At 36.2% G+C, this 25,144-nt stretch overlaps 2 protein-coding genes across 14 annotated transcripts in view; one reads left to right on the top strand and one right to left on the bottom strand.

The window, feature by feature from the left end:
- The first annotated feature begins 1,155 nt into the window (after positions 1–1,155).
- Positions 1,156–15,204, top strand: LOC127832384 (small integral membrane protein 14-like). Its single transcript, XM_052357840.1, has 5 exons — positions 1,156–1,313; positions 6,763–6,864; positions 13,368–13,416; positions 13,864–14,006; positions 14,960–15,204. The coding sequence occupies exons 2-5, from the start codon at positions 6,793–6,795 to the stop codon at positions 14,999–15,001; spliced, it is 306 nt and encodes a 101-aa protein (XP_052213800.1). The 5' UTR covers positions 1,156–1,313; positions 6,763–6,792; the 3' UTR covers positions 15,002–15,204.
- A 1,715-nt stretch (positions 15,205–16,919) lies between these two features.
- Positions 16,920–25,144, bottom strand: part of LOC127832330 (cell division cycle protein 123 homolog) — a 28,932-nt gene continuing 20,707 nt past the window's right edge. For 3 of the 13 annotated variants that reach the window (XM_052357753.1, XM_052357735.1, XM_052357745.1), the window contains exons 11-13: positions 21,838–21,945; positions 19,822–19,956; positions 16,920–19,219 (exon numbers count right to left, since the gene is read on the bottom strand). In XM_052357753.1, coding sequence (XP_052213713.1) covers positions 19,151–19,219; positions 19,822–19,956; positions 21,838–21,945 — 312 coding nt within the window. In that variant the 3' untranslated portion in view covers positions 16,920–19,150. The remainder of the gene's footprint in view (positions 19,220–19,821; positions 19,957–21,837; positions 21,946–25,144) is intronic. The other 10 variants (XR_008026806.1, XR_008026809.1, XR_008026810.1 and 7 more) reach the window with 10 other exon arrangements.

Below are 25,144 nucleotides of genomic sequence, written 5' to 3'. Positions count from 1 at the left end.
GATCTTTAGTAGCCGTTTAACTTGAAGTGCTGACAAACTTTATCATATTAATATTTTTGAAAATCAACGCTGAATCATGGGTACAGTCATTGCGGTCATATAATTTGTGGTAAGTTAATTTACAATTGCTTGAACAATTATTCCGGGCCATATCTTATAAAGTTTGGCATTGACATTTGAGTTTTGGACAAAGAATAACTAATAAATGAAAATGATGAACATGGACCTATACAAACATATAGGTCCCTATATTAAACAACGTCAACTATCAGATGTGCGGCCACACGTACGCTCCCAAAGACGCATGATCGCATATTGACACCAATGCGACACCAATGCAAAGACCTATAAAATACATATACATGTATTATATAGGTATTTGACCCATGTTGAGCAGTCCGAATGCGTGCTCAACTTACAACTGTATACGCGTCAGACAAATAACAGCCCACAAGACTGCCCATTCAGGAATTACATCTACAATAATTATATATAGTGACAGTTTCGCAATCTCGATAATTAATTTAAAGGGGACTTTTAACGTTTCGGTAAATTGACAACAATAAAAATGTGTTTCAGATTCGCAAATTTTCGTTGTAGAACTTTATGATATTTGTGAGAAAACAGTTATACTGAACATTTACCATGCTCTAAAATATCCATTATATGCTTCCTTTTACGATTTAAAAACCTAAAAATTATAAAGCGTTGCAAGGCAAATCGATTGTATAATTTGCAGAGTTCTGTTGTTGTCGTTATATTTTGTGATACTACGAGGATTGCTATATAAAGTATAAATACATCACTAACTGTATCAAGACGGATGGCCGAGTGGTCTATGCGATTTATTTTTACTCCAGGAATCAGTGGTTTGAGCCCAGCTGAGTCTTTTTTCTTTCTTTATTTTTTTTGCTTGATTTTTTCTTAAAGGAGCTTTTTAGAAACAAAGCTTACATTTAACAATATAATTGATGGCAAACTTTTAAAGTACATGCCAAAATCTTAGGACAGGTCCCTTCCTAAGGTAAATCACACCAGCTGTATCCTGTAAACCGATTTAAAAGTGTCTCAATTAGCGTGAGGTTTTCGACACAAACGACCTTAAATGATTAAGTAATGTTTATTTTAAAAATATTCGCCCACGCTTAGAGACCGTTATCTGGAAATGTTATAGTAGCGTGTAACCCTCTAACGATAATAGTTAATTTTCTTTCTGGTGTTAATTTTGGCCACTTTCCAAAATATTATCATTACGTGTCCAACAATTCAACAGTTAACAGTCGTCAAAGAGGACTTTTCCTGAAGTAAAATTGGTATGTTGGTTGTTGATACTTTTTGTGTTGCGTATTTAAGTAATACTATCACAGTTATGATTGCGAATAGTTTAAGTAGTACCGTTTTCAAATGATAACAATTTGTGTACGATGCTGTCCGGTAATCTTGCGCAGTTTAGGGTCAATTGGTTTAAAAACATGTTCTTTTATAAATTGACAACATAATATCTAAATTGATTACGGAAGTAATAAATTCATGTGCTTATTAACACAAAAATATCTGATAAATTCAGTGAAGAACTGTCCGATTTGATTTCAAAACAAACATGACTCACCTCATTTTCAAACTATCGCAGTGTCAGGTTTGTTGCAATAATTCAACTCTCACTCTCAGCTTTATAACCCAATGGTTAGCTGATAGTTGCAATGCGCCGGCTTTGGGACAATTGAACTTTACCGGTACGCAAGACTTAACATAAAACAGCCTACCCTAACCCTAGTCAATATAAATTGCCGCCTAAGAGTCTTTTGATGATTTTTGCTTTGGCAGACTCTTGGCGTCAATAGTCCACTCTATCTTTTTAATAGCGAGAGTTTTCCTTCTTTGTCTATATTGATGCGCAAGGAATTTGGTGCGCAACATTCAAGCCCCGATATCAAACAGTTAATATCAACGGATTGCAATAATATTTACTTACCTGTGTAGATAATTCATTTCTCAATAATGTTCCGTAAGAATTATGTAATGACTCTTTCAATTTTGCACGCCTGACCAATTTAAATCAACACACTACTCACATTTTCAATTCCAATCGCTGTGCCCGCTGTATACGGCAGGTAGATTTTAATCGATAACGCAGCCTATAACACCGTAATGCCTTCTTCTGATTGGTTGATATTTAAATATTTCATAACATGGCGAGAGGTCAGTGATTGTATTGCGATTTAAGCAGAAGTTTAACTGAAACAAATTATGCCTTTTAACTTCAAATCGACGCTATTTGAGGTAAAAATGGACTAATTAACTAAAACTTTATGAGTTGGTAATGTTATTTTGCAATTTTAAGCATATTGATATAATAGTATTGTATTTATTTTTCGTTATGGTTTTTGCAGACCGGAGTTTCTGCGTTCAGATTTATTCTGAACGCGAATTATTTCAGCTAACCCTAACCCTTAACACCTTACACATAACAACTAACGCAACACCTTATAATCTTTTTTATTCTACGATGCTGTCCGGTAATCTTGCGCAGTTAAGGGTCAATTGGTTTAAAAACATGTTCTTTTATAAATTGACAACATAATATCTCAATTTATTATGGAAATAATAAATTCATGTGCTTATTAACACAAAAATATCTGATTAATTCAGTGAAGAACTGTCTGATTTGATTTCAAAACAAACATGACTCACCTCATTTTCAAACTATCACAGTGTCCGGTAATCTTGCACACTTTCTGTAATGACCTCGTTTAGGCAAAATTGTAGACATATGGTGTCCAATTATTGACAAAAAACATTTCAGAAAAATATTTTTAAAATCAGTTTGTAAAACCATTTAAATTAAATGTGGATTTCTAGTGCAGTTTTTGTTCACTACAAATCAACAAATAATATAGTCACTAGTAATAGTGTACACTTAATAAAAAAGTACCGGTATGCGTGAAAAAATGTTTATGCATAACGGGTTTGATTTTACCACGATCACGCTTCCATAGTTTACAAAAAATATCAAAACTAGGCCATTGCGCATGGGGAGATCATACCAAATTGGTTCGACAGAATGGCGGGAAATAATGACTACAGGAAATAATTGACTATGTCGGTCTGATGCGATATATTTTCATGGCCAAACATACCATAACTGATTGGATATTGTGCAATGGAATGCTAAATTACACGTTGGATTTATGAATTCTTAATTTAAAGTATGAAAACGCAAAAGACTGCAGGGAATTTGTGATTCATTTCGAATTTTTCGTAAGTGGACCAGTGTTTACGATGTATAGATAGGGAGGACGCAACCGGTGTTTAAATGTAATGATCGAATTTTATTTTGCATGGAATACGTACCTTTTAAATCCGTTAATTATTAAAAATGTGAAATTCCATCTTTCATCACTAAAGAAAACCATTTGTCGTCTGCGAGATTCGCAAATGCGAAGTGGGCAAGATTACCGGACGCGCAAGATTATCAGACTTAACTTTATATATTTCCTTAGTATTGGGGGCTACCGCCCCCAAACCCCCGCTTTGTCGATAGTGGTAAACAACTGCGTACCGGTAAAGTTCCATCTAGCCCCGGCTTTTGCCCATGGGTGCAAAATTGAATTAACGATGCAATGGTTAAGGAACACTGAAACTACAAGATCTTATCAACATTTTAGTTTTGCTTTCGTACCCTGTATCTGCATTATTGAAAAATTGTTACGTCGCAGTACACCAATATTTTGCACGTGGGGTTATGTGTTGGAGCCTACAAAGTCAATAACAATGTGTTATTCGATACAGAATACACTGTTTCAAATTTAAACATAAATCATGTCAGCGAGGAAAGTGTGTTGAAACATCGTCGTGTTTTTATAGGGTGCATGCAAAGGATAACATCCGTAGGTTGCCATTCAGGTAAATTTAACATGTTTATGAAGTTTATTCATTATTTTTCTTTATTTGTCTCGGACGATGTCTGTTTAGTGAAGCGCACGGATTCTCTGTGCAGTTGTTATAAGGGTGAAAGAAATGCAGGACTTATTCTGCCATTCAATAAATGTAGCCAATGTCTACATATTGGGAAATTTGGCTCAATAAATCAATAATTTTAATTTGGCTACATTACTTTCTTCATAAGACTTCATAAAATAGCAAAAATTATAAGACGTTTGCTACATGTGTGAGAATGAGACACTTAAGTCTCAACCTTAAAGGGGCCTTTTCACAGATATTGGCATATTTTGAAGTTTGTCATTCAATGCTTTATCTTGATAAATGTAAACATAGGATCTATAAAGCTCCAGTAAAAAATCAAGAATGAAATTAAAAAAAGGAAAAAAAGTAGCCGGTACCAGGGCTCGAACCAGTGACCCCCAGAGTCCTGGAGTAAATCTGAAGTAATAACGTGTTAGCCCTCTCGCCTATTCCGCCGGGTATACACAGTTGAAGTATTTTATTTTATAAGCAATCTTTGTTGTTTCGTAAATTTAAACGACAACAACAGAACTCTCCAAATTATTCAATCGTTTCGCGTCGCAACGCTTTATAATTTTTAGGTTTTTTAAATCGTCAAAAGATACATATAATGGCTATATTGGACTATGGTTAATGTTCAGTTATACTGTTTCCTCACAAATATCATAACTAAAACGAAAATTTGCGAATCTGAAACAACTTTTTTCAGTTTTGTCAATTTACCAAACCGTGAAAAGATCCCTTTAAATTTCCAAAGTGAAATTTATGAATTCAGCATGTATCCATGTGCCCATTAAATAAGAACTACCATTATGTATAAGTATTGCCTTTCAATTTATATACAAGATACAAACTTTTATTTAGTCGGTTAACAATAATAACATCATCATGAAGAAAATTAATATTGTAGTAATAATATCAATTCATAAAAAAATAGCTTGTATGGACAGTTTTCCTTTTAAAGATAGGAAGTACATGTATTAAATCCCACTTAAAATCAGTATGTTGAATGTTTAGTTATTAGGAGGTTTTTTAAGCCAATACCTGCTTGGTAGTTTCACCTGCCTGGAGGCATTTCAATATATGAACTTGTATATTACACATCAGTGAATGGTAGAAATGAAATGATGTATGGGAAAAGTTAATATTAAATGTCTGAAAATAATTTACAGAACATTTTTTACAAGAAAATTATGCACATTGTACATTCAAACTTTGGGGTGTTCATTAACATTAAGCGGACTGTACAGGCTAATCTGGGACGACACTTTACGCATGTGCATTATACCCAGTTTTCTCAGAACATGACTCACATATGTACATGTTTTAATTGCATCAATATCAAACTTGACATTATTCAGGGATTTATAAGAATTGATATTCTGCCTAAAATACACATCACCATTCACAACCTGTCTTAGTTTTATAATATGAAATATATATAATATAAATTATATTTGCATCACATTGGAGTGATTGGACGTACTTTTTTCTGACGTATTAGTGAAACATGTGTAGTAGCAAGAATGACAACCACAATATCATGAATATGGTATATTGTACGTTGCCAAATGCTTTACTAGTGCTTTACTAGTGGTCTTCTATTGTTACATGTAATTATTGACCAATGTCATGCTAGGAGTACTTGCTGTTGCTTTTAATACTGTAATACTTAATAAATGTAATAGGTCTTAAGTTATCACATACAACTTATGCATTTGGCTGCAAGCAATACCGGTATTATGTTCTTCTAAAACAAGCTTATTGAGATGAAATGTTTTTGTTGCATAGATGTTTATAGACACAGTTAACATTAAGTCACAACTGCAAAATTTTCATTCTGAAACATTATTCACATTATATTATGTAAATGAGATTGTTGCAAGCACAATTAAAAAAAAATCTCACAATTTAGTCCTTTTTATAAACAAGTATTAAAATTGAGAGGTGACCTTTATGGTCATACATGTAGGAGGGGAATATATTGTTTAAGCAAGGTATTGGGGCCAAATAACACAGACAATGTTTTATGGCAATGAAATAATTTATTTATTGAATTATAGCCTGTCAATATTAACTGGGAACTGTCTTTATTAAAGTAATGCTACAAAGAAGAAATTAGTTTCTGTAGAACAAGCGATTTTAATCGATTGTAGCATTCTGCACAAAGAATATATTGCTTTGTTCTCTTTTAACTCTTGCAAAATTTGCACAAACAAAACCGTGTCCAAATAAAGGAAGCAATCTTAATGTAGAATTTATGCTTATGGATATCACAAGTGCCAGGTCAAAGTGTTTGGGGGGGGATAATCCTTTGGCTGGTTGAAATATGGCTGAAATTTGATTAAAATACGCCCTGACCATAAGCGCTTCTGTGAGATAACAAATAAATAAATATAAATTTAATGTTTTGTTTCATAAAAATCATCAAAGATGTTAAGTTATATTTAACAATTTGTAACAATTTGATATAAGGGCTGCCATTCTACCAACTCTGACACAAAGAACCTAGAATCTAAAACTTCCTTACCCTTTAATTGTGTAATTATGTGATCAGTAAATAGGTGATAACAAGGTTAAATAAAGACAAGCACTTAGAGCATATACCATCATTATTATGTCATATTTAAAATGAACATTACTATAGTATCCCAGAGACCAAGAAACCCTTCTAACCATGTCATGGGGACCTTAACACTTTGTGATTAATGTAAAACCAAATTTTACATATAAGTAGAAAACAGAATAAAAAACAAAATATTCCGGGTAATATCATTAATGTTTATGCTTGGTTTTCAGATTAATAGAGGTGTGACCTCTACATCAATCATGGCCGACGGGTTTGATCCTTGTGAATGCGTCTGGAACCATGAGAATGCTATGCAGAGGCTGATGAACCTGGTATGTTTCAGTTGGAATACACATATGTGTCTTGTTCTGAGAAAACTAGTCATAATGCATGTGCGTAAAGTGTCGTACCAGATTAGCCTGTGCAGTCTGCACAGGCTAATCAGGGACGCCACTTTCCGCTTTAATGGTATTTTTCGTTTAAAGGAAGTCCCTTTTCACCGAAAATCTAGTTTAAGCGGAAAGTGTCATCCCTGATTAGCCTATGCAGACTGCACAGGCTAATCTGGGATGACACTTTACGCACATGCATTATGCCTAGTTTTCTCAGAACAAGACACATATTTTCAAATATTCTAAATTTTATATGAGATCAAATCTTACTCTACATGTATATCATTCTAGTTTTACTCATTGAAATGGACCAAGCAAGTCTAAAGTTTTACATTATTACTGAGAAAAAAACAAGAAAATGTTTCAGGCTCACATACATGTACATGAAACTGAAACTGTGGGCAAGACTTGTTAATAGTTTACCAGAGCAAGGTTTGTGGGCTTTTACAGATCTGGATCAGTGATTTGGACTCTTTGATGACCACTGTAGGTACAGACAGCCTTTTGTTGTACTGAGTGAAGCTGGGTTCCCACTGCCGATCAGACCAACTCGATCAAGCCCGACCAAGCCGTCGGGTACTGGTCTGGTTCGGTCGGCATGAGTGGTCTGGGGCGGTCGGGTAGGTCGGCATTGGTCGGGCTTTCTACCTTATATTTTTTGACATGTCAAAAAATATTGAGTAGTGGTCAAGTAGGAAATGGATCGAGAAGCGCCCGGGAAGTGGTCGTGTAAAAGTCGAGTAGAAGATCGAGTTGATTGTGAAGCAATCATGTGGCGATCGGATTGACATCTTTTACACGATCTGTACCCGATCTGCTCGACCTCTACCAGAGTTATTTAAGATCCCAACACGAACCACTCGACCTCTATTCGATTTGATGTACAGATTTACTAGACTGCTACTCGACATCTACCCGACCGTACGCGATCACTTCCCGATTGCTATTCGACCATACTCGAGCTCATGTTACTAAAACAAAACTAGCCTGCAAAACGTCTTTCTTGTCTCCCATAACTTTCTTAGAATCGGTCGAGTTAACATCCAAAGATGCCAAGAAAGGGCAAAAAGGCGACTGATACGGCTAAAACTAGTGGAAAATGTACAGTCGTTGAGACTTAAGTAACTGTATCCCCACAGGAAGAGAGGAATGATCAACCTACATCCCCAATTTGGGTCTTTGTTGAGCTCCTGTAGTAGTTGCTCATAATGTCCAAATAGTGGCCACCGCGTAAGCCACTGCTTAACACGTACTTCCCCGCGTCGTGGCCGCCTACGCACCTGGGCGGCTTCCTCCTCCTTTAACTCTAATTCAGTCATGGCCATGTCTCTCTGGAGCTCTAACCATCTGGCCCACAACTGTAATTGTTCAATCTCCATGATGATTAAAGTGATTAGTGAACAACAATGTTTGAAGTTTTTATTCTCAAAGTTTCAATACACGACCGTTTGCGACTTTGTACAACTGTAGTACGACCATCACGATATGGTCGTGTGAAGATCTGGTGGCGATCAAGCTGAGGTCCACTTGGTCGAGCTGAGATTGTAAAGGGCTCGCATATAGGTCGAAATGATCAGACGGAAATCGGAAAGATGGTTGAGTGGACGTCGTGAATGAGTCGTGTGGGGGTTGTGTGTTATCGACAAGAGTTTGAGAAGTAGTCGTGGATACCCTTTTTAGTAGAACTTGGTCGGGAAATTTCGGTGATCGAGATGATCGAGTTGATCGAATCGGCAGTGGGAACCCACCTTGATACAGGGTCTTTTCGAACAACGTATTATTTATGCTTAAATTTAGGGTTTTGAAAATAGGTCATTTATAAGTTGTCTGTCATTAAATAATTATAAGTAATATTTATGTAAACACCATCAAATACCAAAACTCTGTCTAAATAGGCTAGTTAAATTTACAGTTGCATGAATTTATAAAAAAAATACCATGTACATGAATAAAGTCATTTGCACTGCACCCATTTCCAAAGCATGTCGAAACATTATACTGTTTAAAAATAAATATGACTTGTAGGAAATGCAAGTGATCAAACAGGATATAAAGTACATATATTAACAAAACAGTGATGCATGTCTTATTGTTTAAAATTGTAATTTAAAACAGTTTTCTGTAACCAAATCATTTGTGTTTATTTGCATTGCAATAATTTAATTGCTTTATAAAATATTCGTAATTATTATTCTGTTGTCAAGCTGTTGCTCGTCTTGAATTTATAAATAATTAAAAACCTCCTGCTTTGTGTTAACCTGATCTGTCTGCTCACTTGAAAAGGATGGTTTAGTTGTTAATTCTCACTATTCAAGGTTTTCATTTAGCAGTATACATGTATTCAGAATACTTATTATTGAGCAGTAAAATTATATTGCACTGCTTAGAATAGCTCTTCGACATCAATCTGATTCTATATTTGTAAACTTCATATACATGTATTAGAGTGGCTCATTTGGACATTATTTATAATTTAATTTGGAAGATATCCATCTTTTTCTACCCTAGACACGATCTCATCAGTGTTTGTTTAGCCCACTTTAAAACTAGATTAGTATTCAGGGCCCTCGTTTGGCCAGCTGGTATCGTGCTATTATTCTTTGATTAACCTTTGATTAAATGTATATTTATGTAAATTACATTAAAATATTGCAATTTTAACTGTTGAATGGTTGGTGAAAAGATCTTCTAAAATTCCCCTTTTTGCCCAAAACGATGCAAAATTCCCCCCTCTAAGGGCCCGGCCCAAATCCCCCAAAGTGTAGCAAGGGCCCTGGTATTTTGTCATTAACAATAAGAGTTGTCATTAATAAATATCCTTATTCTTCAAACAGACACTTTAACATGATGGGTACAACTGAACTTAGTGAATGGTATTACTGAATACACTTGCACCCTTCCAAACAAAAAACAAGCAGCCCATACAGTTTGTAAATATTTTGTTGTACTTTCATGGCTGTTAGAAGCTGTGTATAGCCTATATTGGTGATCAATATAAGGCAAACTCTCGATATCCATCTGCATATTTAATCCACCTTTAGAATTAGCTTTAAAAGAGGATATTTGTTTGTTCAGGTTTAATATGGATTTTAACATGATCAGACAAGTTAGACCACACATTCACATATTTATATTATCTATAATCAGGAGTTGCACTGTCTGTCTTTGGGGCTGTCCAAGTATCTGTTCAATCATTTCTGTCTTTACCGTACCATTGACATATATGGATGGATTTTAGAAATATATAACATGGCAGTCCGCACAAACGCAAAACATCATCATAATTATGATGGGTCACATGTAACACCAGTCCTGTCCTTACCTCAAAGCTAAAAGTAACACTTACAGTCAGTTCAAAGGTCAAATTTGAAAAAAAAAAGTGGAAAGTCTGTCCCATGAGCAATGAGCATATAAATTGGCATAAAGCAGTCAAACGGTCTGTTTGCCACACTGTGCACATTCTTAGGTCTGATCAATAACTTTACCATACATTGATTGATTTTGAAATAACTTGGCTCAAATGTCAAACACCATAAGACAATGTTTACTACCTTTCTCCCTACAACAAAGTTAAATGTCACACATAAAGGTACATGTGTAAAAGGTCAAATTTGGTCATAAACAGATGGAAAATTCCTGTATCAGCCATAATGTTGCCATATATAGATGGATTTTTAAACAATTTGGCACTCATGAAAACCATCATAAGATGGGGTGTTGAATGAAACATACCCATCCTGACCTAAAATTTCAATTTAATAGAGGTCAAAAGACTAATTTGGTCAAACAAAGCTTTCAAATTCCTGTCTCACCCATAATAATGGCACATAAAATGGATTTTCAAATAACTTCTCACAAACCATCATAACACTATGCTTCCTATGTAACACCCATCTCCATACCTCAAAGGTCAAGGTAACATTCAAGACAGCTTGTTTTTTGAGGTCAGTGCAGTTTTGAGACTAAAGCTGAATATAGGGGCAGCCATGCACTTTTAACACCTGGCTTGGTATGATGTGATAATACAGTTTAAACTGCTGAACGTAGACGTCATCAGCCAAGCTCCACCTGTCATAGGTTGTTTCGCCCCATTATGCTCGGTACAACCTCAAGGTGGCGGGGCAGGTAGTGATGGCCAATCACTACCTCGTCTACGATGGCTGCCAATTTGTTCGCTGCGTCTTAACCAGAGCCAACTTGATGCTCGTTCAGCTGCCTTGCCCAGGGCGTGGATTGTAGTCTTCCTGACTCTTCCTTCAGCGACCAGTGCTCCAAACATCTTCCACACCGACTGTGATGGAAATCCTCTGCATCCAACTTCCACTGGAAAGATCCATGTCTTCCAGCCTCTATCTCTGCATACATCTGCCAGATCCTGGTATTTGGCTTTCTTCAGCTCATAGGCCTCCTCGATCCTCTCCTCCCATGGCACAGTTAGCTCTACAAGGATCACCCGCTTTGCCGCCTTTGACCATAGCACTATGTCGGGTCTGAGAATTGTATGGGCTACTTCTTCAGGAAAAACTTCTTCCTTAGGTCTGCACGCATCTCCCAGTCGTTTGCATCTTGCAGAATACAAGATCTGGAACTGATTGTGGCGGTGGGCTTTGTTGTACCCTCCTTGACAAAGCTGATGAATTGGGGTCCTAATTTTTTCCGGGGTCTATCCTTCTTCCGCTCTCTTTCTAGGGCGTCGGCCAACATTCTCAGTACTTGGTCATGGCACCACCTGTAGCGCCCTTGTGCAAGGGCTGTTGGACACGATGACAGAATGTGCCGCAACGTTCCTATACTCCCACACAAAGAACAAGTGGGGTCTTCTGTCAGCTTCCATCGCTGAAGATTTGCAGGGGTTGGAAGCATGTCGTATACTGCCCGCAGGAGGAAACTTAGCTGAAGTGGTTCATATGTCCACAGTTGTTGCCACGTGAGCTTCCTCTCTGGTGAACTCCACTTCGTCCAATCCCCTTGTGGTCCAAGCTGGACCGACCTGGCTGACCTAGCTTGCTCTTCTGCGTTTCTGATTTCTCTCTGCACCAGGTCTCTCCTTTCTCTTTTCCCTGCTTTTTCCCACCTTTGAGTCTGTCTGGTGCCAAGTCCTTCTCTTCCCACGTTGATAGATCCCACAACATCCTTGTGCTTTAGACTGCTCTCTGCAGAGTCTACAGCCTTGCTCACTGACCACTTTCTCCCTGTCCTAACCTGAATTCCTGCATTGCTGACTTTCCCATCTTCAGAGTCTCTGAGGGTTAGCATAAGACGTGCTTTTGCTACTTTAAACTCCTCTACTAGAGAGCTGATTGGCATCTGGAGCTTTGTTGATCGGCCATACAGTCCAATGTTGGTGAAGGATGGCGGTAGGCCTAACCACTTTCTCAGGTGCTTGCTGATCTTCTGCTCTAGCTTCTCGACGGTGCTGATAGGGACATCATTGACCATGAGTGGCCACATCACTCTTGGCAGGAGACTGTGTTGAAAGACCCATGCTTTGAACTTCCCTGGGAGTTCCGACTTGTCTATTCTCTGCAAACCCTCCGCTACCTGCTGTTTGAGCATGTCCTGGCAATGCCTGTCTCTCAGTGAGGAATCAAACCATTTCCCTAGGCACTTAATCGGTTTGTCCTCTAGGGAAGGAATCTCTTCTCCCTGGATACACAGTTTGAACTGGCTTGTCACCTTTCCCTTCCTAACCACTAAGCTTCTCGACTTCCCCGGCTTGAACCTCATTCTTGCCCACGTTGCTGTTTCATCAAGGGCCGCCAGAATCCATCTAGCCTGTATGTGGGTTTCAGTGGTGACAGTCATGTCATCCATAAATCCCCTGTTGGATGGTAGAAGGATTCCTGTGTTTGTTTTGGGCCCTCTTGACTCTCTCTCCGCTGCCTTGATGATCATATTCATGCCCATCTATGCTTTTCACTGTTTAATTACACTTATAATCATGTATTGTGCGTGAGTCATGATGCACCTGTCATGATGTTAAAATAATGATGCAATTTCACAAATCTTGAGTCTTGCATACATATAGATTAATTGCCGCTGTTGCATTCATCTAGGAATCAGGGAAAAGTTGTAACTGCAAAACGGTAAAAATTATCACTTGAATAGTGAATTACCAACCTTTACTCACTCAATTTCTAAACTACCGGTATTGATGTTTCACTGGAAAAAATATTTTATTTAATATTGGAAAGTATGATGAAAAGTATTTTGTTATGGACCTGAAAATATCAAATGCTTGGGTGGGGCACAATTTTCATCGTAACTTTTACAGAAAACACTTCAAACTTGATGCATGGATACGTGATCTACAACTCTGCATGTTTCACCTGTGTGTATATTACTAGTATAGGAACATGACGTTTATTACTCCATACTTTAATTGTCATATTAAAAGGTGTAATTTGATTTCAATTTAATATTTTCTCTTTTTTTTTTCCCAGCTGAGGAGTTCTCAAGATGCCTGCACAGACACACAGTGCTTCAATGAACGTAAGTGCAGCCCCTTTTGATTTCAATTAAAATCCTTATTAGAATATAAGTATCAACTTATTCTGTAAGGCATATACTAGAACCACAATTAGCAATTGGCTTTCAGTCAGTTAATTTTCAAATTGGCTACTACTTGTAAATTATTTGAAAATATTTTAACATTAAGCAGATTGTTACACTTTGTGGTGTTTATTGTACCGTCTTGATGTGTAACAATGACGATGATTTGTTAAACTCAGCACACTTTGATGACTGTATGTCCTACTGCAGTAGCACAATTGTGTTTAAGCAACAGTAATTTTGAATTGTATGGACAAAATATTAGATTAAAGCCTTCAAATATAATCAAAGTGAAACTTCAGCGGCACCAGCACAAGCAAAACTTTATTTAAGTGTATGATCCTTGAGTTATAGTAAGGAACTCCAACATCTTGATCCATGTTTTAGTGCCAGGTGGCGACCAGTCACCTGATGGAGGCTTCAGCAACATGATGCTTATGTTGTTCGGTTGGCTCGTCATGGCAACGGCTCTGTTCCTGTTCAGACCACGTAACCTGAGGAACCTGGGAGACACAAAACCAGCAAACAATGTAAGGCTCTTTTCATGGGTTGTTCAACTCACAATTTGTTTAGGATCCTTTTATTTCTTAAATCCTGTGGCTTATTGATTTATTTTGAAGTACATATCTTTGGTAAAAAAAATGTACTTGTTGTCTTTTTAAAACATCTGATTTCGGCATCTTATATGTGTACCTGACCTTTCACTATGGTTGAACCAAAGAAAAATGAATTTTCTCTCCAAAAGTAGGAAAAAATAGGAATATGTTGTTTTACAAATTAATACAAGTTCAAAGAATAATGTTTAATTAAATCAACTTAACAAAGAATTTCAGAAGTCAGTTAAAAGAAGTTGAAGAAAATTGAAATTGTATTATTTTCTGCTTTAGTCAAGTACACTTTTCCCGAAAAAATTTAGACACAGAACTTAACTATCTTAAAGGTCTCTGTTGAGGCAGAAATGTGAAAAAAGATCAGAATCAATCGGTTACCTAAATTATTACACTACAAGGTAAAAAGCAGGTTTACAGGAATGATTGTGCCAAAACATAAAAAGGCAAAAGTAGAAATGCAGAAAAGTCTGACAATCTCGTTGTTACAATTTACAAAACAATTACTGATCAGATCAGTTATATCACCTGACCCCCTTCACACAATTTGGATTGCTTTTCTATGCTATGTTTACATAAATTAAGTTAAATATAATACTTCTATTTTCCTGAAATGAATCATGTTTAATTACTTGTGTATAGCCATGATTAATACCACTGCTGATGAAAATATAGGTTTAAGTTCCTAACTTTATTGTAAGACATATGTGAATATGTGTCCCATAATTTTGATGGAATAAGTATTATTGAAAATAAAACAAATGGATCGGCTTAATTTATAAGTTTAAAATTGACTGAACACATTTGTTGATCTACCTAATAAGTAAAATATTTAATGAATTACGGTATTTTCACAGCCTTTCAATTATTTTCAGGATCCAGGAAATCCACCCCCACCTGCCCCAGGTGTGCATTAAGGGGCCACAGTTTCACAAAAGACAAACTGGCTGCAAAATGCATTTTTATCAACAAAGCTGTCGATTTTGCAAAGAAAAACTTTTCTTCCTTTAAGATTGTATTTAAACTTAAGCATAAATCTTCACTGGATTTCATCATTATTTTTTTACAATTTTACTGTTGTAGTCAGTGATATTCTTAATAAAGTCTCCCTATAACTTCATGTTTGAAAATCTATTTTTATTTGAGCTTGCATAATTGTACCAATGTGGACTTTCCTCTAGTACATAGCATACTACGGCACAATTCATGCATGTACCCATGATTAGTGGTCCTGGGAGATAACATCATACTTGTCCCAAAATAAGAACACAATTATGTCTTTAAGGGACACATGTTTGATTATGTTAGTTTTGGTTTTATAAAATTAACGTTTAATTTTGAACATGTATACACATTTGAGTTTTTTCCTTTTTTCGAATGCTGTTCACATTGCACTGGTAAAATAATTTATGCCATATTTAATCCTTAAGGTTGACGTTTTTTTCCAATTTTCAGAATTTCACTCGGAGAAAATGTCTATATGTTTGGGATTTATCATTGGTGTTGTTTTCATAAAGACTGTGATTTATCCTGATGATTTTTTTAGTTGTATACTTAGTGCAACTTCAGCTTAGGCTGGTAATATATTGATTATTGGAAAAGTCATGTTGAGTACTAACTGACTTGGGGTTATTGTTTTGTTATAATATTTCCTTATTTAAATACTGGCTTCTTGGAACACCTGTTCATATCATCTTTATACAACACAAATTGTGTGTATGGATCATTTTCTTGTTTAAGTAAACATAGTTCTGTATTTTCATGGTAAAGCTGCTTTAACTGCTGGATTTTCTGCTTGGTTTTGATATGTGTAACTTATCTGACCAGTTTTCCCTTTTCTAGTGCTACCTTTATTCTTTACCTAAAATATCAAATGTGAAGCGTATTATTTAAAGACATTGGTATGAACTAGTTAACAATCTACCATCATCTGGGGGCAATTGTAAATGCTTACCAAAATAAAAAACATACTTAAGGTCAAATTTAAAGGAAAGGCAAACTAGGAGTCACTTCAGTGTACATGTAGTTAACATATTAAATAGTTGCATCAATATTTTTTTTTCAGTGCAAATTTTCTACTTTGTGATAAATAAATAGGCAACATGTCTGACTACTTTTAGAATGAAGTGTACATTTCATAAGGCTGGTAAAGGGTTTTGAAAATTGATATACAGTTTCTTATTACTTATTTACTCTTTCTTCTGGCGTGTGGCCTTTATTTCATGCTTTCTTGTTATTTGTTATGCATGCTGAGTTAATAATAAAGGAAACCATATGTCACTTCGCTTGTATTTGTTTTCATCATCGCACATTTTTTTTCATTTCTGCACAATTAACATAATCACCTTGATGCACCAAAAAAGCTTCTATTCGGCGCTGCTTAGCCGACTTATAGCTCTAAAGTAATGGTATATTCACCCATGTTACCATGTTAAAGAATAATTATAACCTTAAATTGATATGAAAGTACCTAAGAATAAAGGGCTGCGGCCGCTGCAATCATTCATGAACTCCTGAAACTAATTGAGCCTTGTTCTGAGAAAACTGGGCTTAATGCATGTGCTTAAAGTGTCATCCCAGATAAGCCTGTGTAGTCCGCACAGGTTACTCGGGGACGACACTTTTCACCTAAACTTGATTTTCGGTAAAAAAGGAATTCCTTGAAACTAAAATTACCATACAAGCAGAAAGTGTCGTTCCTGATTAGCATGTGCAGACTGCACAGGCTAATCTGGGACAACACTTTACGCACATGCATTAAGCCCAGTTTTCTCAGAACATGACTCAATTAAGCTTATTCAGTTTACACAAAAATGTAAGCAATTACAAAGAATATTAATCATTCACAAACTTTATTCCAGCATAACATTAAAAAGAATGACTGCATGATTATAATTAACATACCATTAATAAAGTGCATAATTCTGAGGCTTGATATTACAGTTAAAATGGACATTGAAAAATAGGGGGTTGCCACAAACACGACTTATACCCTAGTATCGCTTTGTCATCGATGTTCATGGGGAAATAACTTAACTCAGAAATGCATGTTTGAGGTGGGAAGGAAATGTATTGCACATTTACACTATGTCATCATGATGACATATTAAAGTTTGATTGCAAGTGCTTGAGAAATGCATAAATCAAACCACAGACATTTAATGCGTACAAACCAACTCCCGAGCATTGTATAAATATACCCCCTCTCCTTGGAGAATTAGTAATTACCATATTTGGTATACAAGTATTGCGATTATTTAACAATGTGTACCAATTTTAATGTCTGCTTCAGTATATAATATGTTGTTAACAACAAAAACACACAAAACAGACAATGACTTTCAGAGATGACATAAATCAGCTACAATTTTATATTTGCTACATCTCGGAGATTGTCCAAGAGAAAATAATAGTTCCATTGAAAATACATAGGTTTGTTATTATTCATACTTATTTTTATTCATTTCCAACATAGTTGTAAGTGTAAGAATTCTTCTTCAAGACATTTGGTCAAAAAATTAAACTTAACTTTCTCAATGTTAATTCACATTGTCAATCAACTAAATGATGATGTCAGTTAGTTACCTTACATATACATTTGTTCGAACCTCAAAAGCTACAATCTTATAGTTGGAACTATCTTACAAAATTTAGATGATGATAAAAATGGGCATTTAATAAAGTATTGACTATTATCTCCTTTATTATAGATGTAACTACTGATAACTGTGACCATATCAGATGTATTAAGAGTTCACTGTGACCTCAACTGAATCAGATTTTGAATGTGGACTAGGGATTGTATCAAGTATTCACTGTAACCTCAACATATGTATTAAGTAGAAACTGTGTCCTCAGATGTATCGAGGGTTGACTAAAGCCTCCTTTGACATATCAAGTGTTGACTGCTTCCTCAGATATATCAAAAGTATTGACTGTGTCCTCAGATGTATCAAGTGTTGACTGCTACCTCAGATATATTAAAAGTGTTGACTGTGTCCTCAGATGTATCAAGTGTTGACTGCTACCTCAGATATATCAAAGTATTGACTGTGTCCTCAGACTTATCAAGTGTTGACTGCTTCCTCAGATATATCAAAAGTGTTGACTGTGTCCTCAGATGTATCAAGCGTTGACTGCTACCTCAGATATATCAAAGTATTGACTGTGTCCTCAGATGTATGAAGTGTTGACTGCTACCTCAGATATATTAAAAGTGTTGACTGTGTCCTCAGATGTATCAAGTGTTGACTGCTACCTCAGATATATCAAAGTATTGACTGTGTCCTCAGACTTATCAAGTGTTGACTGCTTCCTCAGATATATCAAAGTATTGACTGTGTCCTCAGACGTATCAAGTGTTGACTGCTTCCTCAGATATATCAAAAGTATTGACTGTGTCCTCTGTTGTATCAAGTGTTGACTGCTACCTCAGATATATCAAAAGCATTGACTGTATCCTCAGACGTATCAAGTGTTGACTGCTTCCTCAGATATATCAAAAGTATTGACTGTGTCCTCAGATGTATCAAGTGTTGACTGCTAGCTCAGATATATCAAAAGCATTGACTGTGTCATCAGATGTATCAAGTGTTTACTGCTACCTCAGATATATAAAAAATATTGACTGTGCACTCAGATGTATCAAGTGTTGACTGCTACCTCAGATATATCCAATGTATTGACTGTGTCTTCAGATGTATAAAGTGTTGACTGCTACCTCAGATATATCAAAGTATTGACTGTGTCCTCAGATGTATCAAGTGTTGACTGCTACCTCAGATAATCAAGTGTTGACTGCTACCTCAGATACTAGTATATCAAAAGTATTGATGGTGTCCTCATATGTATCAAATGTTGACTGTGACCTCAAATGAAAAATGTTGACTGTGACCATAAATGTTTAGTCCTGACTGTGACCTCATTGTTGAATGTGACCTCTTTAGATGTATAAAGTGTTGACTGAGACCTTGGCAGATGTATCTAGTGTTGATTGTGACCTCAAACAAATCAAAGTTTGACTTTAGCCTCAAGTGTACCAAGAGTTGAATGTGATCTCAGATGTATCAGGTGTTGACTGAAAACTCTTCATCGTCTGATGAGTCACTTACTTCCCCTTGCTGCTGAGCAACTTTCTGAAAGTGTTGGAAAGGGCAAGTGAAAATATTATAAGACAGATTGTTTACAATAGCAGAGCTTTCAAGTATACCAATCTTCTTTGGTCTTGCTTGCCAACATTACTTTGATAAAGATCTTTACAGCTAAGCCTATATAATGTGTATTATGTATTACATCCAAGACAGAGAAAAAATATATCTTGTTAAAAAAGTAATTAACACTAAATGACCTGGTTCACCATTTTTAAACTTGTGAATGAGGGACAATAAGTTAATAAAAGATCTAATTCAAGCATGTAAGTTATGCTCATAGAGTTTATGAAAAACAGGTTAATATGGCTAGTTAAATTTTGTTTTATGTTTCCTGGCATGAATTTAAATTGCCCAAATTTGGATATTTTTATTTCTTGTACAATTTGTTTTTCAATGGCTTGGTGTGGCCATTTATAATATTTTCACTGCATTCACCTTTCTTCTTCCGGCATTTAAAAAGTTCAATTGAGCCAGGCATGTCATAATGGTCAAAGCTGAGGTTTGATGATCGACAAATAATTGATTAATCTCTGCCCTAATCTCACACAAAAATGCACATAGCATAACAAGCCAAACTTCTGTCTCACCAGCTTTAGAAGCTGCATAAGTTTGGTAGGATCGTCGCCATGTGCTATGTCAATGAGGTCCTTGGGTACAGCATAGGCTGCGTACGGGTTGGACTGTACACCCACGGGAGACTCCACACAGCGTAACAGTGACGCCTGAAACATGGGATGGTGTGTCTCATAGCAATAAATGCTTTACAGTAAATATAAATATATATGGAATGGGGTTTGGTCCTTATTGAGTCATCTTTTGGGCTGAAGTTCATGTCATGGCCATGTACTGCTCATATTTCATTTTTTTTATTATATTGAATTAGGTTCCATTTATCCATGTATGTTTTCCTTCACCAAAAAATATAATCTGTCCATCATGAGATATTCTGAAACACGTAGTGATAATACTTAACTAAAACAAGAGATGTGTTTGTCAGAAACACAATGCCCCCTATTGTGTCTCTTTGAAGCCATATACTAAGTATTTGACCTTGAAGGATGACCTTGACCTTTCACCACTCAAAATGTGCAGCTCCATGAGATACACATGCATGCCAAATATCAAATTGCTATCTTCAATATAGCAAAAGTCATGACCAAGGTTAAAGTTTTGGGACACACACAATGAATGAATGAATGACAGACAGAATGACAGGCCACAAACAATATACCCCCGATCATTTGATCCGGGGGCGTAAAAATACTTCATCAATATGGGGAGGGTCTGACACAGTTTTCTATTCAAAGAATAAATAACAACTTCCAGCAGTTAAATAAAATCCACACTGAACAAAAAATTGTGTTTATTAAACACACATTCACTCGGTGGGTACTGGTTTGGCCATTTCAAAGTTTAGGACAATGTTAAGATAAGGGTGGTTAGGGAATATTTGTCAGCATAAACTCAGTAGTATCTTACAGTTATAGCTATCCGTAGTGATGTAATACAAAGCAACAATTAACTACCTAATCTGTCACAGATGGATGGTTTGAATTAGTCCAAGTCCATTGGGATCAAGGTCTAGGTGATATTGGATTACATGGGTGGGAGATGGATGGTAATAAACAACAGTTTTAGTATCAAAGAGTTATACATGTATCAAGTTGTGTTTCTGTTAGACAAAACAGTCTAATAAAGATATATAAAATTGAAGCAGGTCAAGATTAGGCAGAAGGTTACTTTAAGTTATATGGGTAGACTGACAACATGCATCAGCAGCAACTTTGTTTTTATAATAGAGTTGCAGCAATCACTGTTAGTGCTAGACTAAACAGCACATATTCCATCTATTAAACTTGCAATCAACTTAAAGATGTAAGGAAAGACAAACATACTGGACAATCACTTAACGCCTTTTTCATAAAGATGCCAAAGCAATTGTCATTGAATATGTTTACTACCGGTTGTATTCACAAAATAGGAAAACAAGAGATGTGTTTGTTAGAAACACAATGCCCCATATTGCCCCGCTTTGAATCCATATATTTGACCTTTCACCACTCAAAATGTGCAGCTCTATGAGATACACGTGCATGCCAAATATCAAGTTGCTATCTTCAATATTGCAAAAGTTATTACCACGGTTAAAGTGTTGGGACAGAATGACAGACACATACCATGACAGACAGACAGGCCAAAAACCATATATCCCCGATCATTCGATCTGGGGGCATAAAAAATAATTTTAATTGAACATGTGGGTTGCCCTATATGCTGACAGTTGAGAATGTGGTTAAGTAAGATTTTCAATACAATGCCATGGTGTTCACAATAAAGCCTCCTTCTGAGCAGTCCGGGCTTCATACATGGGCCTTAGTGTTGTCCAAGATAAGCCTGTGAAGTTTGCGCAGGTTAACCAAGAACAACACTTTCAGCTTTTAAGTTATTTGTTTTTCAAAGGAAGTCTTTTATTAAGAAAAATTCAGTTACGGTGAAAAGTGTCATTAATGGTAGCCTGAGCAGACTGCAAATGCATAAAGCTCAGATATCCCAGAACGAGGCTTAAATAAAAAGATAAATACACTTGGTGTCTATGTGGGTACCTCTGGACCGTCCTCAGGAAGACTGTCACCCGACAGTTCATCCCATGAGTACAACAGACTGTCTGTGACCTCACCAAAGGGGTTAAAATCCAGCAGTAAGAGCTTACCCTGAAAGAGTACAAATACTGTATAAGATACCGTAATTACTCTATGTTTTCGGACACCCCATATTTTTGGAAAAAATAATTATTTTACGTGACTTAATTTTCGGACACACGAGTTTTCGACCATAATTAATGTCTCTAAGTTTTCGGACAGTATATTTACCAGCGCTATTTTACCAAATGTCGGTCCTGTTTTCGATATATAATGACACTTTGATCATGTGGTTTTACAACCAGATTAACATCATGAAACATGGCAGGTGCATGCCTGAGGGCAACGGACCATTACATTTGCGTTATTGTGTAAATTACCTTGAAACCGGTATTAAACAATTATTTCGCCCGATAGCATAAGCGCTGTGACAATATCCAGGGGTAGTGCCAATTACTCGTTCAATTATCAACCGCAATGGTACTACACCTTCTCAGTAAAATAACTGTGACAAATACTAAACGCTTCAAAGTGTGATGGAAGGTGTTAGACAACAAGTATCGGAAATGAACAAACAAAGAATTCATATATTGCTTTTTTATCGCGTGAATTACAGGTTCATACTAGCGATTATCGGTACATCACTTGCTCATCTTTGAGCTCGTTGGTCAAAGTACAACCTTGTAGTAACTTTCTGTCAAATAAATAAAGCATTTAAAATTATTTAAAATGCATTGCAAACATATATAACTAATTTATACTATATGGCATGGTATTTTACAAGCACGTGCTATTACCGGTATTCGTTGATACAATTGACGCTATTTTTGGACACTTCACTATTCGACTCTAAGTTTTCGGACACCTGTATTTTGTGAATATATTTTGTATCTAAAAAATTTTGTATTTTTGACACGAAAAAAATTATTTATTTTTAAGTGTCCAAAAACATAGAGTAATTACGGTAATATTCATTTATTCAAACCATTATTCTAGTATTTAAAACTCTATGATTCCTATTTTATATTCAAAATATGAATATATTACTGGCATTCAACCATAAGCTTGACAGAAAAAGGTATTCAGGACCAAAACGTCCAATAATATTTTATTTGAGATGATTGAAATTGAGCACCATCAGTATGGAACCATCTCTGATGTTATAAACAGGCTATTATTTGAACAATTATATTCATATTTGTTTTAAACAACTTTAAAATGAAAGATTGCATGTCCCATCAGAACATATTGTGTCAACGATCATCAAAATGATATATCCTGGTACAACATTTGAACCGTGTCAAGTGATAATTGGTTATTCCATATACGGCCATCATTTTTTCAGTATGATCAGGAACGTTTGTGCTTTCATTAATTGCAATAATGACCCTTAATTAGAGTTTACAAATGCAGACGTTTAACTGGAGCTACACTGCCCAAATCAATATTTTTTTTAATTTTCATGCTGATTATCTGACAGCAAACAACAGCTTGCTACCCAAAGCATAAGGATCGCTTGATCATTTTTACGATTCTACGATTTTACGATTTGAGTCGCGTTCTGAGAAAACTGGGCATAATGCATGTGCATAAAGTGTCATCCTAGATTAGCCTTAGGGACGACACTTTCCGCTAAAATTGAATTTTTGCTAAGAGGAGACTTCATTTTCACGAAAAATGTCATAAGAGCGGAAAGTGTTGTCCCTGATAAGCCTGTAGAGACTACACAGGCTAATCTGGGATGACACTTTACGCACATGCATTATGCCCAGTTTTCTCAGAACGTGACTCATTTGTATTTGACATAAAAGCAATTGAATTAAAAACTCATTCTTACATGAAATGATTTTGAAAATGGGAAAACACATTGCAATTAATTCTTAGTCATGTAACGTGTACCGTTTCGCAGTGTATCACATTTTGATTTGAAAAAGAATATTGTGACCTTTTGTGGGACCATAATAGTTATAGTAAGTTAATATAGCCACGGGTTCAGGTCCATGTCTATGTTAAACAAGAGCTGTGTTCGTGAAACACAATGCCCCCTACTGCGCCACTTTGAAGCCATATACATGTATTTGACCTTTGACCTTGAAGGATGACCTTGACCTTTCACCACTTAAAATGTGAAGCTCCATGAGATACGCATGCATGCCAAATAGGGAGTTGCTATCTTCAATATTGCAAAATTTGTACCTTGACCTTGAAGGAAGACCTTGACCTTTCACCACTCAAAATGTGCAGCTCCATGAGATACCCATGCATGCCAAATATCGAGTTGCTATCTTCAATATTGCAAAATTTGAACTTTGACCTTGACCATTCACCACTCAAAATGTGCAGCTCCATGAGATACACATGCATGCCAAATATCAAGTTGCTATCTTCAATATTCCAAAATTTGACCTTTAATCTTGACCTTTGACCTTGAAGGATGACCTTGACCTTTCACCACTCAAAATGTGCAGCTCCATGAAATACATTTGCATGCCAAATATAAAGTTGCTATGTTCAATATTGCTAAAGTTATTGGCAATGTTAAAGTTTTCGGACGGACGGACAGACTGACTGACGAACAGACTGACTGACGAACAGACAGACAGACGGGCAGACTAACGGACAGTTTAAAAACTATATGCCACACTACGGGGGCATAAACAAGTTATGGTGAATGTTAAAGTTTTCAGACGGACGGACAGATGCAATATATTTGACCTTTGACCTCGAAGGATGACCTTGACCTTTCACCTTTCAAAATGTGCAGCTCCATGTGATACACATGCATGCCAAATATCAAGTTGCTATCTTCAATATTGAAAAAGTGATGGCCAATGTTAAAGTTTTCGGAGGGACGGACAGACGCCATATGTTTGACATTTAACATTGAAGGATGACCTTCACCTTCACCTTTCACCACTCAAAATGTGCAGCTCCATGAGATACACACGCATGCCAAATATCAAGTTGCTATCTGCAATATTGAAAAAGTTATGGCCAATGTTTAAGTTTTCGGACGGACGGACGGACAGACGCCATATATTTGACATTTGACATTGAAGGAAGACCTTGACCTTCACCTTTTACCACTCAAAATGTGCAGCTCCATGAGATGCACATGCATGCCGAATATCAAGTTGCTATGTTCAATATTGAAAAAGTTATGGCCAATGTTAAAGTTTTTGATGGACGGGCGGATAGACGCCACATATAAGACATTTGACCTTGAAGGATGACCTTGACCTTCACCTTTCACCACTCAAAATGTGCAGCT

The sequence above is a fragment of the Dreissena polymorpha genome, chromosome 1 (assembly GCF_020536995.1).
Source record: "Dreissena polymorpha isolate Duluth1 chromosome 1, UMN_Dpol_1.0, whole genome shotgun sequence".
NCBI lineage: Eukaryota > Metazoa > Mollusca > Bivalvia > Myida > Dreissenidae > Dreissena > Dreissena polymorpha.
This window is presented reverse-complemented; position numbering and strand designations above follow the sequence as displayed.